The sequence below is a fragment of the Sinocyclocheilus grahami genome, unplaced genomic scaffold, assembly GCF_001515645.1.
Source record: "Sinocyclocheilus grahami isolate Dianchi unplaced genomic scaffold, SAMN03320097.WGS_v1.1 scaffold219.1, whole genome shotgun sequence".
Taxonomy (NCBI): domain Eukaryota; kingdom Metazoa; phylum Chordata; class Actinopteri; order Cypriniformes; family Cyprinidae; genus Sinocyclocheilus; species Sinocyclocheilus grahami.
In genome coordinates this window covers 1,916,410-1,940,912 of record NW_015505398.1, presented here as the reverse complement: position 1 = coordinate 1,940,912, position 24,503 = coordinate 1,916,410, and the positions used below count along the sequence as shown (strand labels likewise).

At 38.0% G+C, this 24,503-nt stretch overlaps 2 protein-coding genes across 4 annotated transcripts in view; both read right to left on the bottom strand.

The window, feature by feature from the left end:
- Nucleotides 1-16,701, bottom strand: part of LOC107596469 (NHS-like protein 2) — a 105,391-nt gene extending 88,690 nt beyond the window's left edge. For 2 of the 3 annotated variants that reach the window (XM_016287211.1, XM_016287212.1), the window contains exon 1: nucleotides 16,183-16,701. In XM_016287211.1, the coding sequence (XP_016142697.1) occupies nucleotides 16,183-16,459 (277 nt within the window). In that variant the 5' untranslated portion in view covers nucleotides 16,460-16,701. Of the gene's footprint in view, nucleotides 1-12; nucleotides 316-16,182 lie in introns of those variants that run through there. The other variant, XM_016287213.1, reaches the window with a different exon arrangement.
- A 6,388-nt stretch (nucleotides 16,702-23,089) lies between these two features.
- Nucleotides 23,090-24,503, bottom strand: part of rps4x (ribosomal protein S4 X-linked) — a 7,482-nt gene continuing 6,068 nt past the window's right edge. Inside the window, exons 4-7 of the mRNA XM_016287210.1 lie at nucleotides 23,961-24,058; nucleotides 23,679-23,850; nucleotides 23,423-23,580; nucleotides 23,090-23,199 (exon numbers count right to left, since the gene is read on the bottom strand). Coding sequence (XP_016142696.1) covers nucleotides 23,098-23,199; nucleotides 23,423-23,580; nucleotides 23,679-23,850; nucleotides 23,961-24,058 — 530 coding nt within the window. The 3' untranslated portion in view covers nucleotides 23,090-23,097. The remainder of the gene's footprint in view (nucleotides 23,200-23,422; nucleotides 23,581-23,678; nucleotides 23,851-23,960; nucleotides 24,059-24,503) is intronic.

Here is a 24,503-nt window from a genome sequence, read left to right as displayed (position 1 = left end):
AAGCTCCGTTACCTCTGAAGAAGGGCATGGTGAACGCTGCCTCCGGTCCCCTCGCTTCCCCCTGCCTGCCCTGTCCCGGAGACCTCCGCCTCCTCCAACGCATCACTGTACAGTCCGATAACACACACACACCCTGTCTGCCGATACTCTGTTCCTAAAGTCGTCTGTGCTGAATAAATGAATAAAAAAGTCAGAAATGTGCATTTTCCCTCGTGGATGGCGTCATACTCTGAGCACAGACGCGCACACACACACACACACCTAACAGAGGAGTTCACAGAGAGTCAGGACGAGAGGATGCAGCTGCTTTTCCTTTCACACTTTCTCCATCTCGCTCACTCTCATCAGTTCTGTGTCTTTCCATCCTCACTGCAGCAAATTCTGCGGCGTCAGCCTCAAATCACAGCTTACACACACACACTCACACAAACAAGGCAACACTGTAGAAAATTAGCAACCAGCACATTCACACTGTATCACCGGTATGAAACACCTGCTGTTCTCACATCACTTACTGATGGATCTACGCGTCTATATTAGTGGTTCTCAACTGGTTTTGTTTCAGGGAAGATTTCACTTTGGTGATGCAATACAGTGGCAAAAATTAGGTAGCTTTTTGCTATTTTTTTTTAAATTTGGGTAGAATATCATGCAATCTGTCCATGCTGGCAATATTTCGGCTACTACCTAACTCGGCTACTTGTACCAAGTGACAGACAAACTAAACTATTCAAATCTGTGGAGCTCGACTGTTCAGACAGATTTGACATTAACAACAATAAAATATAGGCCTATTATATCCCCATTGCCTATTGAATTGTTATCCTAGGTAAGTTACATTTTATTATTTCCACTTTGGATTGTTTGATTCTATTGGACTAGACCTGTGACCCACTTTCATTGTGACCCACCAGTTAAGAATCATTGATCAGTATCATCTACTTCACAATGAGAAACATGAATCATCATGTGTGTCCAAAGTTAGACACCAGGAAAAAGTGCAGTTACAGCCCACAAAGTAAACATCAGCAGAAGATCAAAATGTGCTGCAGAAACCCAACCCAGTAATGAGTTTGCATTTTTGCTTCTGGGGATCCATCATTTTGAAGTCAATGGTTTTTTGAATGGGTTTTTGGGAAAATGTCTGAGAAGGCTGACATTAAAAGTCATCAGACCAAACAGGTACACTCACATACTCACTAGTCTGCTTTTACACACTTGTTACTCCCGCTTTTGCAAACCATTCTTCTCAAATGTGTAGTCTCGACTGTGCTGTAGTTTGTTTATACCCTAAGTTTAGATTTTTATTTTTATCTCTTGTATTTAGGGTTCATAAAAGTTGTGTTCATTTGTGAAGGTTATCTTAATGGACAAAACCTGTAAGAATAATACACTTTTGTTGGGCACATATAATCCAAACATCTACAATAATCCAATCCAAAATCCAATGGATGTTGAGGGAACCTAACCTCTGGGTTGGGCTATAAAAACACGTCATCCCTGTAGCACTCTATTTCTACACACTATAACAAATCAAAGCTGGTTTACCCCCCTAGAAGTTTAGGACTGTAACACAGCAAGAAATATAAAATCATATATTTTATAGTGAGGCACAGCCTGTCACTATAATTCATTGCTACATGGGCAGTAACGTCAAATTTCATGCACTTCATGGTGTATGGCTAAAGGAAAGAGCAAGCTACTCTCTTTCACTCTACATCCACAGCAGAATTTGACACCTTGAGTGATGTGATGGCATCCGCCTCTGTTCCCCGTGTTTGTGTTGTGGTCGGAAGCGCTCCAAAGACTGGAAATTAGTGGCCAGTGGAACCCATTTACAAGAAACATGCTGGACCCACCAGAGGAATGTGGGTTTGATGATTTGGCTAGAGATGTGGAATAAAAACCGCTAAACAAAATCATTGCACTCGCCATGCAGTGTATTTTTGATGCATTTATCAGATGGCTCGGCTACTGTCATGCTGTGATGAGTGTATAATTAAAAGATATTCCTTAAAATGTTCACACATATTTGTGTGTATTCACAGTATGAACAGGCAGGTGTGTGTGTGTGGACTGGGTGGAGCTCGAGGCCTGTAGTGCTGCACAGCACAGGGGTTCGTTCACACATACGGTCCTCATTATGGCACCAGAATTAAAACTCAGTGTGAGCCTCAGTGCTAGTACGGTCTGTTCTTATACTGCACTCTAACACCTCTCTCCTCCAGAACAGACTGATCAACCTGCATGCACAGTGTTGAGATATTAGGAATAACTCCCAAGAAGACAACACTAAGAAGACTCTAGTTTTTGCACACAATTATGGGCTTTTATAATTTAAATTGTTATGGGTCAATTAAATTTGCATTGTACACTTTTGACTTCAAAGTGGTTCTAACACTAGTCCAAAAGTTCATGCTCCACGGTTGAAAGCAAAGCAAATCCACTTTTAAAGGGATATTTCATCCAAAAATAACAATTCTGTCATTAATTACTCGCCCTCATATCGTTCCAAACCTGTAAGACCTTTGTTCTTCTCCGGAACACAAATTAGATATTTCTAATGAACTCCCGAGAGCTTTCTGACCCTGCATAGACAGCAACGCAACTACCAAGTTCAAGGCACAGAAAGTAGTAAGGACATCGGTAAAATAGTCCATGTGACATCAGTGGTTCAACCGAAATCTTATGATGCTACAAGAATACTTTTTGTTAACAAAAAAAAAAGACTTTTTCAACAATTCTTCTCCAGCGAGTTACCGTCTTCCGCAATTATAGAGAGAACCATGCATTGTGATACTCTCCATAATGGCGCTAGGGTGACGCGGAGGAAAAGAATTGTTGAATAAAGTCGTTATTTTGGTTTTCTTTGCACACAAAATATTCTCGTAGCTTCGTAAAAGTATGGTTGAACCACTGATGTCACATGGACTATTTTACCGATGTCCTTACTACTTTTCTGAGCGTTGACCGTGGTAGTTCAGTTGCTGTCTATGAAGGGACAGAAAGCTCTCGAATTTCATAAAAAATATCTTAATTTGTATTCCGAAGATGAATGAAGGTCTTACGGGGTTGGAACAACATGAGGGTAATTAATGACAGAATTTAAATTTTTGGGTGAACTATCCCTTTAATTTTATGAAGCTATGAGAATATGTTTTTGTGTGCAAAGACAACAAAAATAACAACTTTATTCAACTATTTCTTCTCTTCCGTGTCAGTCTTCGACATGCGTTCATGACACTGCCATGATGCATGTGATCATAAAGTCGGTGTACTATTACCTCAAGGCCCGCTATAGTTCACAAATCTTTTTAACTGGTCGGACTGTTTCATTGCAAAGGAGTGTTTGCAAAAGCACATATCACAAGTTCTAGAATTAGATTTTGAGACCAATTGTTAATTATTTCTGTAAAACTATTTAGATGATTGAGTAAGTTGTTAACGGTGTTTACTGGAGATGTGTATCTGATCTGTATGAACTGATTCAGTCTGATTTGGCAAACCAAATGGGTGTTTCACTGAAAAGAACCACTTCAAAACAAGGAAGAAATTGGGTCCTCCTTCTAAATCATGTTGTGCATAGTGCATATTGAACAATATAAATAATTTCACTTGATAAACAGATATCAGGCAAATCATGTTTTTGTATGCTACACTAGTACATAAGCTAATTATGGTCATTGTAACATACATCATATCCTAACATGATTTTGGAGGAATTGTAATCAGGCACTAAAGACGGTATCCATAAAAAGTTATTTGAGTCTATCGGATTGCTAGGGGTTCAAACAGAGAGCCAATTTCGGAGGAGGGCCCAATTTCTTATGACACCACACATTACTAGTTTGCTTACTAACTTACATAACAACACCTTTTTAATCTACTAACAGCCTTGTTTCTGACCTAACCGCAGACTCCACTCATTACCACAACGACAACCCCAATTACCACAGTGAGCTACCATAAGACAATGAATGGACTCAAATTCTCTGAGCATTTTCTTAAACTTGTTGGGGTTTACAGCAGTGTACTGTACAGCAGTAATATGTGTAAAACAAATCTTGAATAAATACAGATCCTACAACTTTTCTCTTGATTTTGTGCCTTTTCTGCACTTCCATGTTTCCCTCTGCTATAAGCCACTTCACTTGCTCTCCAACATCTGGAAATCATTTCTCACCTACTACAACACTGCCAGACTCAGGCCATTTGTTGATCTTGACAAGGAGCCATTCTCCAACTAAATATTGATTCTTTTAATTGCTTATTTTGTGCTGATAATACACTACAGTACCAGTATCAAGTGTAGATGCAGACAAACTAGAGTTGGTGTGTTAAAAGGCAACGTAACATTTCGAGCGCTGCTCTGTTTATTAATTCTCATTATCTTATGGTTGTGAGTGGTGGGTCAGCTGAAGTCCATACAATATAAACAGAGGGATTTTGTTTTCTTTGGCTGCCTGGCGCTCAGACCATGAACAGAGACTGAGACTTAAAGTGCACAACATGTAAAGCAGCACTGCTTGGAAAGATCCTGCCATATTCCACCAATCAGGTCCCAGTATGAAATCTCTCCATAGTAATGGCAGCTGCTGCATGGATCCATCACAGGTTCCTTGACCCAGAATTATTCCCCCTTTGAGGTAACATGAGGTCACCTCAGTCAAAGCTAATGCTCAGTACTCATAAAAGAAGACCTGTTGTCTGGTTGCCATGGTAACAAGCAGATAATAGTTTCAGTCTGCTTGTGGATGGTTTTTGAGATGGTATGGATATTTCTGGTGCATCTCCAGCTACCTTCACATAAACAGCTGATTTTGCACAGCTGTTCACAATAGTTAGGTTTAATCATGCTAAAAGATGAGGAGGAAGATGATGAAACACATTACAGAATGATGCAACGGTTGAACCACTGATGTCACATGGACTATTTTACCGATGTCCTTACTACTTTTCTGAGCGTTGACCGTGGTAGTTCAGTTGCTGTCTATGAAGGGACAGAAAGCTCTCGAATTTCATAAAAAATATCTTAATTTGTATTCCGAAGATGAATGAAGGTCTTACGGGGTTGGAACAACATGAGGGTAATTAATGACAGAATTTAAATTTTTGGGTGAACTATCCCTTTAATTTTATGAAGCTATGAGAATATGTTTTTGTGTGCAAAGACAACAAAAATAACAACTTTATTCAACAATTTCTTCTCTTCCGTGTCAGTCTTCGACATGCGTTCATGACACTGCCATGATGCATGTGATCATAAAGTCGGTGTACTATTACCTCAAGGCCCGCTATAGTTCACAAATCTTTTTAACTGGTCGGACTGTTTCATTGCAAAGGAGTGTTTGCAAAAGCACATATCACAAGTTCTAGAATTAGATTTTGAGACCAATTGTTAATTATTTCTGTAAAACTATTTAGATGATTGAGTAAGTTGTTAACGGTGTTTACTGGAGATGTGTATCTGATCTGTATGAACTGATTCAGTCTGATTTGGCAAACCAAATGGGTGTTTCACTGAAAAGAACCACTTCAAAACAAGGAAGAAATTGGGTCCTCCTTCTAAATCATGTTGTGCATCGTGCATATTGAACAATATAAATAATTTCACTTGATAAACAGATATCAGGCAAATCATGTTTTTGTATGCTACACTAGTACATAAGCTAATTATGGTCATTGTAACATACATCATATCCTAACATGATTTTGGAGGAATTGTAATCAGGCACTAAAGACGGTATCCATAAAAAGTTATTTGAGTCTATCGGATTGCTAGGGGTTCAAACAGAGAGCCAATTTCGGAGGAGGGCCCAATTTCTTATGACACCACACATTACTAGTTTGCTTACTAACTTACATAACAACACCTTTTTAATCTACTAACAGCCTTGTTTCTGACCTAACCGCAGACTCCACTCATTACCACAACGACAACCCCAATTACCACAGTGAGCTACCATAAGACAATGAATGGACTCAAATTCTCTGAGCATTTTCTTAAACTTGTTGGGGTTTACAGCAGTGTACTGTACAGCAGTAATATGTGTAAAACAAATCTTGAATAAATACAGATCCTACAACTTTTCTCTTGATTTTGTGCCTTTTCTGCACTTCCATGTTTCCCTCTGCTATAAGCCACTTCACTTGCTCTCCAACATCTGGAAATCATTTCTCACCTACTACAACACTGCCAGACTCAGGCCATTTGTTGATCTTGACAAGGAGCCATTCTCCAACTAAATATTGATTCTTTTAATTGCTTATTTTGTGCTGATAATACACTACAGTACCAGTATCAAGTGTAGATGCAGACAAACTAGAGTTGGTGTGTTAAAAGGCAACGTAACATTTCGAGCGCTGCTCTGTTTATTAATTCTCATTATCTTATGGTTGTGAGTGGTGGGTCAGCTGAAGTCCATACAATATAAACAGAGGGATTTTGTTTTCTTTGGCTGCCTGGCGCTCAGACCATGAACAGAGACTTCGACATGCGTTCATGACACTGCCATGATGCATGTGATCATAAAGTCGGTGTACTATTACCTCAAGGCCCGCTATAATTCACAAATCTTTTTAACTGGTCGGACTGTTTCATTGCAAAGGAGTGTTTGCAAAAGCACATATCACAAGTTCTAGAATTAGATTTTGAGACCAATTGTTAATTATTTCTGTAAAACTATTTAGATGATTGAGTAAGTTGTTAACGGTGTTTACTGGAGATGTGTATCTGATCTGTATGAACTGATTCAGTCTGATTTGGCAAACCAAATGGGTGTTTCACTGAAAAGAACCACTTCAAAACAAGGAAGAAATTGGGTCCTCCTTCTAAATCATGTTGTGCATCGTGCATATTGAACAATATAAATAATTTCACTTGATAAACAGATATCAGGCTAATCATGTTTTTGTATGCTACACTAGTACATAAGCTAACTATGGTCATTGTAACATACATCATATCCTAACATGATTTTGGAGGAATTGTAATCAGGCACTAAAGACGGTATCCATAAAAAGTTATTTGAGTCTATCGGATTGCTAGGGGTTCAAACAGAGAGCCAATTTCGGAGGAGGGCCCAATTTCTTATGACACCACACATTACTAGTTTGCTTACTAACTTACATAACAACACCTTTTTAATCTACTAACAGCCTTGTTTCTGACCTAACCGCAGACTCCACTCATTACCACAACGACAACCCCAATTACCACAGTGAGCTACCATAAGACAATGAATGGACTCAAATTCTCTGAGCATTTTCTTAAACTTGTTGGGGTTTACAGCAGTGTACTGTACAGCAGTAATATGTGTAAAACAAATCTTGAATAAATACAGATCCTACAACTTTTCTCTTGATTTTGTGCCTTTTCTGCACTTCCATGTTTCCCTCTGCTATAAGCCACTTCACTTGCTCTCCAACATCTGGAAATCATTTCTCACCTACTACAACACTGCCAGACTCAGGCCATTTGTTGATCTTGACAAGGAGCCATTCTCCAACTAAATATTGATTCTTTTAATTGCTTATTTTGTGCTGATAATACACTACAGTACCAGTATCAAGTGTAGATGCAGACAAACTAGAGTTGGTGTGTTAAAAGGCAACGTAACATTTCGAGCGCTGCTCTGTTTATTAATTCTCATTATCTTATGGTTGTGAGTGGTGGGTCAGCTGAAGTCCATACAATATAAACAGAGGGATTTTGTTTTCTTTGGCTGCCTGGCGCTCAGACCATGAACAGAGACTGAGACTTAAAGTGCACAACATGTAAAGCAGCACTGCTTGGAAAGATCCTGCCATATTCCACCAATCAGGTCCCAGTATGAAATCTCTCCATAGTAATGGCAGCTGCTGCATGGATCCATCACAGGTTCCTTGACCCAGAATTATTCCCCCTTTGAGGTAACATGAGGTCACCTCAGTCAAAGCTAATGCTCAGTACTCATAAAAGAAGACCTGTTGTCTGGTTGCCATGGTAACAAGCAGATAATAGTTTCAGTCTGCTTGTGGATGGTTTTTGAGATGGTATGGATATTTCTGGTGCATCTCCAGCTACCTTCACATAAACAGCTGGAGAGAACCATGCATTGTGATACTCTCCATAATGGCGCTAGGGTGACGCGGAGGAAAAGAATTGTTGAATAAAGTCGTTATTTTGGTTTTCTTTGCACACAAAATATTCTCGTAGCTTCGTAAAAGTATGGTTGAACCACTGATGTCACATGGACTATTTTACCGATGTCCTTACTACTTTTCTGAGCGTTGACCGTGGTAGTTCAGTTGCTGTCTATGAAGGGACAGAAAGCTCTCGAATTTCATAAAAAATATCTTAATTTGTATTCCGAAGATGAATGAAGGTCTTACGGGGTTGGAACAACATGAGGGTAATTAATGACAGAATTTAAATTTTTGGGTGAACTATCCCTTTAATTTTATGAAGCTATGAGAATATGTTTTTGTGTGCAAAGACAACAAAAATAACAACTTTATTCAACTATTTCTTCTCTTCCGTGTCAGTCTTCGACATGCGTTCATGACACTGCCATGATGCATGTGATCATAAAGTCGGTGTACTATTACCTCAAGGCCCGCTATAGTTCACAAATCTTTTTAACTGGTCGGACTGTTTCATTGCAAAGGAGTGTTTGCAAAAGCACATATCACAAGTTCTAGAATTAGATTTTGAGACCAATTGTTAATTATTTCTGTAAAACTATTTAGATGATTGAGTAAGTTGTTAACGGTGTTTACTGGAGATGTGTATCTGATCTGTATGAACTGATTCAGTCTGATTTGGCAAACCAAATGGGTGTTTCACTGAAAAGAACCACTTCAAAACAAGGAAGAAATTGGGTCCTCCTTCTAAATCATGTTGTGCATAGTGCATATTGAACAATATAAATAATTTCACTTGATAAACAGATATCAGGCTAATCATGTTTTTGTATGCTACACTAGTACATAAGCTAACTATGGTCATTGTAACATACATCATATCCTAACATGATTTTGGAGGAATTGTAATCAGGCACTAAAGACGGTATCCATAAAAAGTTATTTGAGTCTATCGGATTGCTAGGGGTTCAAACAGAGAGCCAATTTCGGAGGAGGGCCCAATTTCTTATGACACCACACATTACTAGTTTGCTTACTAACTTACATAACAACACCTTTTTAATCTACTAACAGCCTTGTTTCTGACCTAACCGCAGACTCCACTCATTACCACAACGACAACCCCAATTACCACAGTGAGCTACCATAAGACAATGAATGGACTCAAATTCTCTGAGCATTTTCTTAAACTTGTTGGGGTTTACAGCAGTGTACTGTACAGCAGTAATATGTGTAAAACAAATCTTGAATAAATACAGATCCTACAACTTTTCTCTTGATTTTGTGCCTTTTCTGCACTTCCATGTTTCCCTCTGCTATAAGCCACTTCACTTGCTCTCCAACATCTGGAAATCATTTCTCACCTACTACAACACTGCCAGACTCAGGCCATTTGTTGATCTTGACAAGGAGCCATTCTCCAACTAAATATTGATTCTTTTAATTGCTTATTTTGTGCTGATAATACACTACAGTACCAGTATCAAGTGTAGATGCAGACAAACTAGAGTTGGTGTGTTAAAAGGCAACGTAACATTTCGAGCGCTGCTCTGTTTATTAATTCTCATTATCTTATGGTTGTGAGTGGTGGGTCAGCTGAAGTCCATACAATATAAACAGAGGGATTTTGTTTTCTTTGGCTGCCTGGCGCTCAGACCATGAACAGAGACTGAGACTTAAAGTGCACAACATGTAAAGCAGCACTGCTTGGAAAGATCCTGCCATATTCCACCAATCAGGTCCCAGTATGAAATCTCTCCATAGTAATGGCAGCTGCTGCATGGATCCATCACAGGTTCCTTGACCCAGAATTATTCCCCCTTTGAGGTAACATGAGGTCACCTCAGTCAAAGCTAATGCTCAGTACTCATAAAAGAAGACCTGTTGTCTGGTTGCCATGGTAACAAGCAGATAATAGTTTCAGTCTGCTTGTGGATGGTTTTTGAGATGGTATGGATATTTCTGGTGCATCTCCAGCTACCTTCACATAAACAGCTGCTTTTGCACAGCTGTTCACAATAGTTAGGTTTAATCATGCTAAAAGATGAGGAGGAAGATGATGAAACACATTACAGAATGATGCAACGGTACCCAGCTGCTAAACTTCACACAAACACTTTTCAAACGTCAGTGGCTGGTCTAAGTCTGTGGGATGTGTTTGTGTGTGTGTATGTTTGTCAGGGCCCAGAGGAAATGTAGTTCCTCTCTCTCTCTCTCTCTTTCGATAGGAATCTTAAAGGAGAAGACAGAGTAAACACATAACGGGATTCACATAGTGTGTGAACGCGCTTGATATTTCCCAGCCACATTTCAAAACATAATAATGTCGAGAATGAAAAAAAGTTTTAAATATGCAGAAATACCCTTGTGAAAAAGAAGTCAACTTTAGCATACATTTAAAAAGAGTACTTATTTGGAAATAATATATTTAAGCATTTTAAAGAATAACTGATTGTAATGTTATCAGACATTTGTATGTTATTTACCATAAAATGAAATATATTATAAGTTACATTTATATTATTATGTTAAATGCAATTAGTTAAACGTAAAATATAAGTCTTAAGTACTGTCAGGGCTGGTCAAGGAGAGCATTTATTAACAAAAAAACTCAGTAATCAGGAATTCAGTAATCACATGAAAAAGCATTGGGGTACAAAAATCATCCATATAAAAACAAGAATATATACACATATACAAGAAACATACTGTATACAATGTACACTAAACAAGAAGCTAAATAAGACACAGGCTGAATCAAATCAGTAATAGAATTGAATAGGGATACACTTAAGACACAAAAGGAAACAGGAACTAAACAGTGATACCACCTGACAAGCATTTATGGTAAACTAAAATCCAAAAGTAGTTTCTATTAAAACTTGTGTCATGTATTTAACTACCTGGTCTCAAGGCAAAAACGTACCTGGGGCACTCACGAGACTCTAAAACTCTGACACCTTTTATTCCTTTTCACACAAATTTACAGAGTTTTGATTAATAAAGTGTAATTTTCGCATAATTACTTATTACATAATATCGATGGGTTTTCATAGACGGGAGGTTTGTTCGGTAGCTCACGGAGTACGGAAACATATTTGAGAGGTGAAATCTGCATATAAGAAGTTCAAATGGCATGAGTGAGAAATAATCCAACTTGAGATGGGAACATGGCATTGTATTTTGTCATACTATAGTGTGAGAGGTGACACCTTCTTGTAACTATGGTTGGGTTTATGCAATGAAAAGGTCTGCATGGGTTTTTTAGTCATTTAAAATAATATGACCATTACTATGGCAACTCAGGAGCCCAGACCAAAAGAGGCCAAAAATAAGACAATTTGAAGTTTCTTCTCCAGTTAGATGAATACATATTTGCCACTCTGTCCTTGAACACATTGGCCCACTCACTTTTCTCCTTCCATCCTCCATTTCTCTGATCTTCTGTCTCACTCATTCCATCTATCCTCTCTTGCTCTCTCACACAGTCTTATTAAAATTCCAGTTAATCTTGCAGACTATCAAAGCCGCTGAAAAAAGCAATGGCTTCGCTCAGTTCAGAGCATTCTTCACACTTTGCCTCAAAGTCAGGGATATTCTCTCTATATAAATCTTCAAACATTAATATGAAAGTCACTTCAAGATTTACATCCATAATCTGCACCAGATTCATGACACTGTGCACATAACCATTTACAGATATATGGAACTCTCTAGCAAGGGAGACAAACTCAAAAAGATCAGAATAAATCAAGTTTATTCATTTAAAAGTACATTTTAAGAATTTCCGATTTGCTTATTGGCGGTGCTTGGGAAGAACAGTCTATTAATGGACATCAAACAATGAGCTTACAGATACTAAACACTTGCCAGCAGGGATACAATGCAATGCATGTATATAAAATGAATAAATAAATGAAATCATACCAATAAGCTGATAATTATTTTTATGGTAAAATTACAAATGAATAACTAAAATCAATCACTTTAAATGCAACTAGGCCTAATTTGTAATGTAAGAGTGGGTGTGGATTCTACCACTTCCAGTTATTTTTGCTGTCTGTTCTCTTATTAAAATTCCAGTTAATCTTGCAGACTATCAAAGCCGCTGAAAAAAGCAATGGCTTCGCTCAGTTCAGAGCATTCTTCACACTTTGCCTCTAAAAGTCAGGGATATTCTCTCTATATAAATCTTCAAACATTAATATGAAAGTCACTTCAAGATTTACATCCATAATCTGCACCAGATTCATGACACTTTGCACATAACCATTTACAGATATATGGAACTCTCTAGCAAGGGAGACGAACTCAAAAAGATCAGAATAAATCAAGTTTATTCATTTAAAAGTACATTTTAAGAATTTCCGATTTGCTTATTGGCGGTGCTTGGGAAGAACAGTCTATTAATGGACATCAAACAATGAGCTTACAGATACTAAACACTTGCCAGCAGGGATACAATGCAATGCATGTATATAAAATGAATAAATAAATGAAATCATACCAATAAGCTGATAATTATTTTTATGGTAAAATTACAAATGAATAACTAAAATCAATCACTTTAAATGCAACTAGGCCTAATTTGTAATGTAAGAGTGGGTGTGGATTCTACCACTTCCAGTTATTTTTGCTGTCTGTTATGCATATAATATATATTATGCATATGTTATGTTATAATATTCTTATCATATTATTTTAATTCATTGTCGGAATCATAAACACACTAGATTGGAACACAAATGTTTTGATTGGCCAATGACTCATTTACAGAAAATAACTTCTGCATTGCAAAGTAAGATAAAGTACAGTATGAAAACGTACATCAATTATTTAATTTGATTTCCTTAAGACTACATTTGATTGTGCTTTTAAATTATTAGGGATTTTTTTTCGATTTAAATGAGAGTTAGATGACGGCAAATGTAATCAAAATGTAAAAATGAGAGAAAGAGCAATCACAATCAAATGTCCAACATCGGCCAATACTGATAGATTAAAAAAAAAAAAAAAATTATCTTATATTGTTGGGATTCCCGATTCATTATGCATCTCTAATATAAAAACTCAGAGATAAAGCGTATCTACACCACAATGTAGAAAAGAAAAGGTTAAAGAGCTGGAGCCATAGCCTCCAGGCAACACAAGTTTGAGTCCCAGAACTTCCGTCTTTTCCCGATCCCAATCTCTCCTCAAATGTCCTATCAAATTAAGCCCTAAAACTTAACTAAAAAAAGAGAGCGAAAAGGTTTAAGGATCAGAACTCCTTAAATAACCACTATCATTTACAGAAAATAACTTCTGCATTGCAAAGTAAGATAAAGTACAGTATGAAAACGTACATCAATTATTTAATTTGATTTCCTTAAGACTACATTTGATTGTGCTTTTAAATTATTAGGGATTTGTTTTCGATTTAAATGAGAGTTAGATGATGGCAAATGTAATCAAAATGTAAAAATGAGAGAAAGAGCAATCACAATCAAATGTCCAACATCGGCCAATACTGATAGATTTAAAAAAAAAAAAAAATTTTTAAATCTCTTATATTGTTGGGATTCCCGATTCATTATGCATCTCTAATATAAAAACTCAGAGATAAAGCGTATCTACACCACAATGTAGAAAAGAAAAGGTTAAAGAGCTGGAGCCATAGCCTCCAGGCAACACAAGTTTGAGTCCCAGAACTTCCGTCTTTTCCCGATCCCAATCTCTCCTCAAATGTCCTATCAAATTAAGCCCTAAAACTTAACTAAAAAAAGAGAGCGAAAAGGTTTAAGGATCAGAACTCCTTAAATAACCACTTGATGCTTCTGTCTTCTGCCTAAACACACACATACTTGACTTGGTCTTGTGACCTTCACGTGAATGCCTGAGGAATGAGGCAGTAATCGCTGGAGTTGACTGACATTCAGGAAGAGCTGAATCAACTGTCAGTTTTAATGCAACTGCAAAACTGTCCCTGGTTCAGTAACTGTAAAAACAAGCCTCCAGTCTGCTTCTTCACCTCCTGTCCCCATCAAACAGTCTCCAGAGGGACCTGACCTCGGTCCCCACACCGCAGTGGAGAAGAGTTCCCAGCCAAAGAATCCGCTGCATACAGAGATCCACATCATTTATCTTCCACATGTCAAAGCATGGCGGATGTTCAAGCGGCTAATGCTTCACGATTACGGTATTAAACAAATACAGTACCAGTGATCTCCTGCTGAACTTAGAGGATAATCTCCACGCTTTATTTCTACAGTGGTCTGCCACTGTAAATTGATAAGGACAGAGGAAAAGAACCACTCCAGCACTCTGTCAAACGTGCCGGGCTCAGGGTTAAGCTAAACAATAAGAGAGGCTTTCCCTGATAAGACAAAGGAAATGGATGGAGGAAATATTCTGCGCATCTTCAGATGGTGAAAGTTGGCCAGGTTTATCTAGTTTCAGTGCACAGAGCAGTGTGGGAGGTGTCAGGGGGAGTAGATGCCAAATGCGTCTCAAATGCAAATGGGAAAGATTTAAAAACAACAGATTATAATGTGAACGTTAAACACAAAGCCAAGTGTGAATGCGTTGGTAATAAACAGTCTTTGTGGAATGGACGAGTATTTGTTTACTGTTCATTAAGATGTGAATGTGTTGGTCATTACCCTAATACTTGAATAGCTGTCAAATGACTTCTACTGACACTGATTTGTTCTGTTTAAACAAGACCATCTCTTGTTTGTTCACTATACGTTTGTGGCAATAGCAATTTTACGCCATCTTTCTCCCTCGCCAACGCAGCCTAGATACATTGGCAGTAATAATAGTAAAAACTGACAGCACACGTCACAAATGAATCTACAAAAAGATACTAGAGCTGATTCTATTCTCTTACATAAATGCATCATGGTAACCATAGTTTCCCAAACTCCACAGTTACAACAGTTATTGTTAGTACTAACCTGGTAATGGTCATAAAATTACATTAAACAAAATGGCAAAAAGACTATACAGCACAATAAAAGCAATACAAGTTTTGTCAGTGGTCTTTAGATGTCAAATTCATCATGCATTTGAAGAACAAGTTATGACTTTTAATCGTTTGGATCAAATTTTCTAATTTTATTTCGAAGGTGACACATTATGACATACTGTTCTTTATGATGGGATACAATGGAGCTGTAATTTTCTCCTAAAACACTAGACTACAAGAAAAAAAAGCAACTACAGCACTTTCCTAAACACCTGCAGCACTGCAACAAACTGTTCAGCATATGAGGAGGAATGGATTTTTTATTTATTTTTTTTGCTTTGATGAGTTCATAGCGATTGATTGAGTTACACTGGAGGTTAATTCATAAAAAGCTCATAAAGCTGCAGCTCTGTATACAATGTTTAATAACTAATAGCAAAATAATATAGAAGCTGATATAAAATATGTGAGCTATTATGAAATACTAAGAGTGATTAACCAGGAAACCTGACACCTTTTGCAGAAATTGTTCCACAATTCTTTAACATTTCATCCTCTTATTTGTCAGATGGTGTTACTGACTCCATCAATATTTGATATTAAAATCATATTTGAATAACATATCATATCATATTCCTTGGCACCAAATAAAAACACACCTGTTGACCTGTTAAATAGTTTTTAATATGGGTCAAATTTGACCCCTAGGATCCCTAGAACCACAATGGTAAAATTCTTGATTGTTATTATTGAGTGACTTTGCACTTAATTTTTTTTAGAACTAAAAACTAGCTTCATCTTTTGAACAAAAGGACCATCTTCCCTCCATCTCTACATATTTGCAGCCAGAGAAGAAACAGCTACATTTAGAGACTGAACACAATATCTATAGAATGAATAAAGACGTTATTGTTCTCAAAATATGCTCAGCAGCCCAAGAATGAAAGTCAAGTGGTGTTTTGTTTACATAGTTGCGCGCGATGTTGTTTGGTGAATGTAAACACGAGTAAAGAAGACCTTGAACTTGACGATTAGCAAAGTGAGTAAACAAGTCAACCACAAACATCTGTAAGTCAGCAAGAGCGTGTAAAGTACTGAAAAGTTCCTACTTTTGACCGGCGGTTTGGTGGCCAGGGCTGAGATGTGCTTCTGCAGGCTGAGAAGTTTATTCTCCAGAGCTCCGGAGCGGTAGCAGATGGAGGCGAGCTCTCCCTCCAGCTCCTCCAGGATGCTCACTGACTGACGGGATAAATCCGACAGCTGCCGGAGCACCGCGCACAGAGTCAAGCCGCACACATCCACCAGATCCGTGAACATCGCACCGCGACTCTTGCCGCCGCTCTTGCACACATCTTTAGGGACTATGGTCCTCTTGCAGAAGGGCATCTTTTCTGCTGTTACGGTCAACTCCCTTTAAAAGTGCGTGTTTCGCCAGCGCTGAAGAGTGTTGGCGGAGACTCTTGCTCGGGATTGCGCGTACAGTGGAGGCATTTTATGCGTTGTAATTGACTGTCCACTGTGAGGAGCTCTGCAGCGCTCCAGTTCACACTAGATCACTGCAAATCACAGCTCAAAACTCCCATGAACTGCGCCGGAGAGACCTCACCCACTCGTGTGCAACAAGACCCTATGAGCTGAATCTTTCACGAAAACTCAACTGTGCGTTCAGAAAGCAGCCTTGCTCTGCGCATGCTCACAAAAATAAGGGTTTAAAAGTGACTCCAACAGGACTAAGAACAATGAGTGTGATAAAAACCCATATTCTAACCTTGCATTTGCCCATCCCTAAATACACATCTGGTCTAGTGTGTGTGTGTGTGTGTGTGTGTGTGTGCGCTCCCCCACCCTGAACCAGAACTTGGCTCACCTAGATGTTTTGTTCATCCAGTCTTTCCACACTGGACGGCGAGAGAGAGTGTGCAGTCACAGTGAAGTCAAAATGATGAGGAGAGGAGGGGAGAGGCTGAGAGTCCTCCATGTTTTATAATCTTATCAGGCAAGTTTCTCCATGGCTTCATGTGAAACCTTATCTCATACAGGGAATTGATTGGAAACATCTGGGTCTTGTTTTGCCTCACTGTATGACTGTCTTCATTGTTCCTGGTTCCCCACCCCACTCCACATGGCCCAAGTGCATGACAGGAACCACTCCTGGTGGACCCTTTCTTCATGGCAAACCTCCTCCCCCTCGTTTCGTTGAAAGGACTATTTTCTACTCTTCTGTTCCTGGGTTCTTTTCATGTCTCCTGCGATAGACTGTTTCTGCCAAGTTTGATTTGAGGGAGTGAGGTAGCCTGGCAAGGCTCACATTTCATTTTCTTAATATTATATTTTTGCAATCAGATCCATGGGATAGCGGTAGCCATGCAGACTCTTATTAACTTACGATAGCGAAGCAGATACTGGGTGATAAATGAGGAAATGCTTCAAATCTGACCTAAAGTTCGATGTGATTTAAGTGATTTATTTTCATCTTATAAATGTGCAATGACTATGGAAGCCCAAAAAGTTATGAAATTTCTCAATTATGAGATAATCATTTATGAAAATCATTAGATACTAAGTCATAATAACAAGTAACATGTCAAAATTACTTTTGTCATAATTTTGACTTTATGTAATAATTTTATTTCCATCTTTGAATGCGTGATGACGACAGAAGCCTATTTCTGCCACAAAGGGAAAAAATCACACTTTGGTAAATCATAATTATGACATAAAAAGTCTAAATTATGACAATGTCATAATTATGATGGAAAAATATGACATATTAAGTCAAAATTAAGAGACAAAAGGTCAAAATCATGTGAAACCAAGTCAAAAAGTCAAAGTTTTATGTGATAATAGACTTCTCATTTTTAATTCACGAGTTCACCTGCCCATCCAGTCCTGACGGTTAATGGTAAACGAACATGGCTTGCTGTTCTTAATGGAGGCTCTAACCTGAGGCTCGGCTTGAGTGCAGAGTTCAACCCCCCATTGCGATACTACCTAGAGGGAGAATAAGAGAAATAGAGGAGGAGATGGGGAGGTGGAGGGATGCCGAAAGAATTGACACTGGGACGGTGCAATGAGAGCTGCTTTTATAGACTCGTAATGATGATTGACAGGACTGAATGATTATGCTCCTCCTGAACCTACGTTTAGAACTTCATTTTTTTGTCATAATTTCGACTCGTGTCACAACAGTGACTTTTTATCTCATAACTTTTACCTTTTATGACTTACCAACAATTTTTTGGAAGAAACAGACTTCCATAGATAACAGAAGTATCTAGCAGAAGTCCATCAGGACGGGGAGGCGGGTGAGTGGTTGAAGGATGGTTATGCTTTCAAATGCAGCAGAATGTTTAAACTCAAGGACACCAGAGCCTGTGTGTTTTTAGTTTGTATTGCGTTCTGGCAGACAGCCCCTGCAATGTGTGTTGAGGTGAGCCGTGCTGTGCTGCTGTGGACCAGCAGGCCAAAGGCTGCAGGAGGAACAGGCTGAAGCTCAGCAGGACCCATATGGCCTTCTGGAGATGAGCCTCAGCTATGTGGCACAAGAGGAAAACATACACACAGGTGTGTTCCAATCTGATCATACCACAGAATCAACAAATCCAAAGGCAGATTCATATATACAAATATTTTCTCTAGTTTATAAACACCCACTCATTCAAACACTGCCAAAGCTAAGAAATGCTTGATGTTTACTGCTGAGCTGAAACTGTCCTGCTTATTTGATTTAGATAAATCTAATGAGCATGTGCAAGCTCATCTTTAATCAAAGATGATGGTTTGTTTTATTCAGTTTTAAAGCGCAGGCCATATGGGTTTTTGAAAAATATCTCTTTTGCAGTTTATAACGTAGCTATCCTTAAATGAAAACAATCTGCAAAGTTGTTAATCAAAAAAGTGCATGATAAATAAAGATATTGTCTCTCAAAAGAGAGAGTCGATTCTGAATCTTCTTAACGAGTCGTCATATTTTCGAATCTTCTGCCTGTTACCGGTATACGTCACTGGGTAACACATTTGCATAATCCCCGCTTGACTGCCCAGTCTGACCTGCCCACAAACACTTCCGCTAGTTATGTGTTTACATCATGTTGAGAAGACGCTGTGTTCAAGGATACCACAGAAATACAATTCAATCCTTTTGTTGTGTGCTTGTCATTTTACCAAGGACTGCTTCTCTTATCTTGGCTTTTATCTTCGTTGGCTTCTAATCTTCTTAATTTGGACTACCAAGCTCTCCGAACCACAACCTGTAAGTACGATTGATACGTTATGTGTACATTTTCAATTGAGTTCTCAAAATATCAAGTTTTTGTGCTAATATGTGATGTATACCTAGTGCAGCTTTAGGTTTCCAGGTAAAGCACGATATCACTGTTTTACTGAAGTACTTCTGATAATTCGCTGTGAACCCACTATTTCCTAAGAATGTGTCGATTAATGTAGACTGACGTTGTTCTAATTACTTCGTTTAATAATAAAGAATGTAGTATAGCACACAGACTTTAATCGTTGTGAAATTGCTGTTTATTTTGCTGCACTGGCAGTTATAGGGTTTAAAGCGGGAGCGACGAGCGAGTTAGGCTGGTGCGCCTGTGATACAGCTGTTCTGTGTTCTGATTAAAAGTTAAGACGGACCGTCTTTTGTCTGTCGTTCTTCAAACATTACAGTATAGACATATTTTGGTTCACAAACTGTATTGCTTCATCAGTTAGTCACGTTAGCACTCGGCTAATGTATCCACCATGATTGTTTTAAGTGTTGAGTTTAGCAGCTAAATTTTAGCTGTGGGCACGATTCGCTTGCATAAATGTTTTTGTATTTTATGTCATTATTATAAGAATGGATTGGAGCACTATATTATTGTTCTATGTAAAGGTGCTTTGTCAATGGTAGCGCTCGCTCACTGTTGCCAACTAATTTTCAGGGGAAGTTGCTAAAGGAAGGTCGATTTGTTGCTAAAAGTTGCTAAATGACGTTGTGACGTCATTACGTAATCACGACACAAAAATTGTCACATCAAAGCTCAGTAAAAAATATATTTTTATGTTAATTTAGATTTGTTCGTAAAATAATATAAATTCATAATATAATGTTAAAATATAAATAACTTGTTATATACAACATTGAATTATTGAACGAACGCTTACACATTTTTGAAGGATTACAAGTTTTTTTATTAGCTAGTGAACTAGTAAAACTACACACTCTGACCAATTAGTTTATTGTCACATCAAAGCTCAGTAAAAAATATATTTTTGTTAATTTAGATTTGTTCGTAAAATAATATAAATTCATAATATAATGTTAAAATATAAATAACTTTTTTATATACAACATTGAATTATTGAACACTTACACATTTTTGAACGATTGCAAGTTTTTTTATTAGCTAGTAAACTAGTAAAACTACACATTCTGAACAATTATGGTTTTAAGCAGACAGGTACAACAATGTGTGTCATAAATGAACAGTTATTCAATTATCATCATCATCAAATTGAACAATTCCAAATAGCAATAATTTAATTCACGTGATGTGTGTACTGCTAGGTATCTTTGGTTTCCTCTTTTTGTGAAATTTAGATGGAAAATGTGTGCCTTTTATTATTCGAGTCACATCAAAAGTTGCTTAAATTTAAAAATAGCAAAATTTGTTGCTAGGTGCTTTAGGAAGAAAAAGTTGCTAGGGTAGTCTGAAAAGTTGTTAAATTTAGCAACAAAATTGCTAAATCGGCAACACTGCCCTAGCTAACTTGCTCAAGGACTCCTTTCTGTGCCAATCACAACAGGTTTGGCCAGCTGACCAATCAGAGCAGAGCAGGCTTATGGAAGGGAGGGGTTTGCTCCGAACTTGCTTGAAACGAATCGTTTCGAAATCATTGGCAAATGACTCTAATATTAAATGTATATTCTGAGACAATTACAATGTTTTCTGACCTTAGATGCATTTAAACCTGTTGTAGGGGACTCCAACACAATATTAGGACACTGTAAAATACCATATGACCTGCTCTTTCACTTTTTGTGAAATTTAGATGGAAAATGTGTGCCTTTTATTATTCGAGTCACTTATCAAAAGTTGCTTAAATTTAAAAATAGCTAAATTTGTTGCTAGGTGCTTTTGGAAGAAAAAGTTGCTAGGGTAGTCTGAAAAGTTGTTAAATTTAGCAACAAAATTGCTAAATCGGCAACACTGCCCTAGCTAACTTGCTCAAGGACTCCTTTCTGTGCCAATCACAACAGGTTTGGCCAGCTGACCAATCAGAGCAGAGCAGGCTTATGGAAGGGAGGGGTTTGCTCCGAACTTGCTTGAAACGAATCGTTTCGAAATCATTGGCAAATGACTCTAATATTAAATGTATATTCTGAGACAATTACAATGTTTTCTGACCTTAGATGCATTTAAAACCTGTTGTAGGGGACTCCGACACAATATTAGGACACTTGAAAAACCCATATTCTCAGATCCAGCTTTTCCTCATCTATATTCCTACTATATTTTAAACTAAATATTAAATTACAACAGCAGTGCCCAATCCTGTTCCTGGAGATCTATCCTCCTACGAAGCTCAGTTCCAGCCCTAATCAAACCTGCTAAAGAAGTACTGTTTTCTTACTCAACATATTTACTGTATTTGGTCCAAGAGTTTTAACTATGCATGAAGACAGCAGGTGTGTGTACTTCAAAATAAATAAATAAAAATGAGAAAGAGTAAATGTATATGACGTGCATACATGAACAGATGTATCCTGTTATTGACAGATATTTAATATTAATGTATTTAGAGCATAAAAAGGTAGAACTCCAAGAACAGGACTAGACACACCTGGATTAAAATGTGCATAATGAAATATTGGGGTGGGTGGGTGTATATATATATATATCTACAATGGCACCAATAAGTGAAAGGCTCACTTTGAAGTGGTACCACACCCACACCACTAGATGTCAGTACAAGTACAAACAACCATTTAATTCAGACATTCAAACTATTTACAGTACACCTTGCACTGTGGAATAGATGTATGGTATTCCTAGCAGTGCAGTAACGGCCATTAAGATCATGGGCCAAAAAACACAACTCAATCTCCAGTCGATGTATGAAAACTGAGTGCTGAGGGAGGCACACAAGATTCTAAATGACACAACACGCAATCTGATCCTAGAATGTGAAATGTTGCCAATAAGCCAGTTTAGTAATTCATTCATCTGCAATAACGATATTAAATACCATTAAGAGACTTAACACAAGGTCTTTATTTTTGTGACAATACATTTGTGTTAATTGTGAGTTATGTGATGCAGGGGCCTCTTCTTCTAAGCCCAAGATACATTTCTCCCTTGGGACAATATACTTTACCTTAAACTAAGAGCCCATCCCAACACCTACTATATGGGTACTAAAATGACATGAACCCTTCTAGATTTTCAGTATTTCTAAATGTCTGTTGAGTACTCCCTATGTAACAGATTACACAATTTTGTATTTGTGATGCTTTGAATTAAGTGATAAAAAGGGAGTTGTCAGTTTCATGAAACCCATCTCTGCACCAATAAAAAAAAAAAATGCAACACGTGGCTGCCAGATCATATAGGATATCAAATTAAATTAATACTGGAAAAGTTTCTTAACATTACGCTATTCCAGAGCACCCAAGTTCCTGAAAATGATGAATGATTGGATACACTGGGCCTCAAATAGCACTATGAAGCAGTATTAGGGATAGTGTGGATTTAGTGTGCTTTTAGCTCTGGCATTTATCAGATCTGGGGCAGTCTTGCACACTTGTCACATGTACACACACTCAAGAGCACAAGTGTGGGTATAGAGACAAGTCTAATAGATACTTTTTATTTTATTCAAATAAAAGGTATCACCAATTATATTTCAGAGCACCTGCATTTGCAACAAAACACCCTTTTAGTCTTTTCACTTCATAGGTTTCAACAAAAGACAAGATTCGCTGTAGTTGTAAATAACCTTTTATTTGAAACCAAGGCATTTGCTAGTCTGTTGACTTAGCTGCTGCTCTGTTTGGCAGCCAGTCTCTTGTCTCTCTCCTCAGCAATGGTCAGGCGGATACCCTTTCCACGAGGCAGGGACACCCATGGCTTATTGCCCTGATAACAGAGACATAGTATTAGCACAACTATTAACTTAAAATACTCTAAAATAAGTTTTTTTTTCTAAATCTGCAAAAATGACAACAAAAAAAACACCTCTTAGCATATAATGGTAATGTTTTTCAGGATGCCATTTATGTAGGACTTCAAAAGTCAACTGCTTGCTAAAAGCCCATATTAAACAACAGAGAGCAAAATTTTAAATCTTAAATGTGCTTACCTTGCCGATGACGAAGATGTTGGAGAGTCTGGTGGCAAAGCTGTTGCCAGTGCTGTCTTTAACATGCACCACATCAAAAGATCCAGGATGCTTCTCTCTATTGGTGATCACACCAATACGCCCCAAATTAGCACCTCCGGTCACCATGCACATGTTGCCTATTTACACACAGAAAAAAATAAAAAAAAAGTCAACAAGTGATGTGCAACTCAAAACAAAAGAAAATACGATAGTTTAAGACTATATGCTCACCAACCTGTCTCAAATTTGATGAAATCTGTAATTTTGCCAGTGTCCAGGTCAATGCGGACGGTGTCGTTGACCTTGATCAGAGGATCAGGGTAACGGATGGTGCGGGCGTCATGGGTCACCAGATGTGGGATTCCCTTTGTGCCGATGAGGGTTTTCCTCACCTTGCACAATTTGTACTAAAACAGGACAAAAGGATTAGCTCAAAAAAATCTGCAGTCTCAAATTAAACTGATGTAATCCTGTCATACCATCCATTACTTGTCATGTATAAGAATATTAAGCTCACCTTGGCCTCCTCGTTTGTGATGCGGTGAACTGTGAAGCGTCCCTTGACATCATAGATCAGCCTGAAGTTCTCACTGGTCTTCTCAATGCTGACCACATCTGAAAGAACGACAGCACAACATTTCATTAACATGACCATAAGATCGCCACTTCAGCTTATGTTTTATAACATCCTGATAAACAGCCTGCCGCATCACCTGAGATGGAAAATCAGTCACAGCAGATTAATATCCTGTTGGCACCTAATAGGCAAGTATGGGTGCACAGTGGAAACGCTATGAGAAGGAGAGTGTTATAACAACACTGAGGGATTAGTCACTCAATGTGACGATTGCGGTTCAACCATCTGGTAAGATTCAGTTTGCACGCGCAATTGTGAGTGCCAGTGCAGACTGCAGAGACTTGGAAAGACTAGATTGTCTTATTGTATTGAATGCAATACACTCGGCAGACAACCATATGACTGATTATTTAAGAGTGTGACTAAATAATAAACCACACATTTCTAATCATTACTTAGCAGAACTTTTACATTTCAGATATA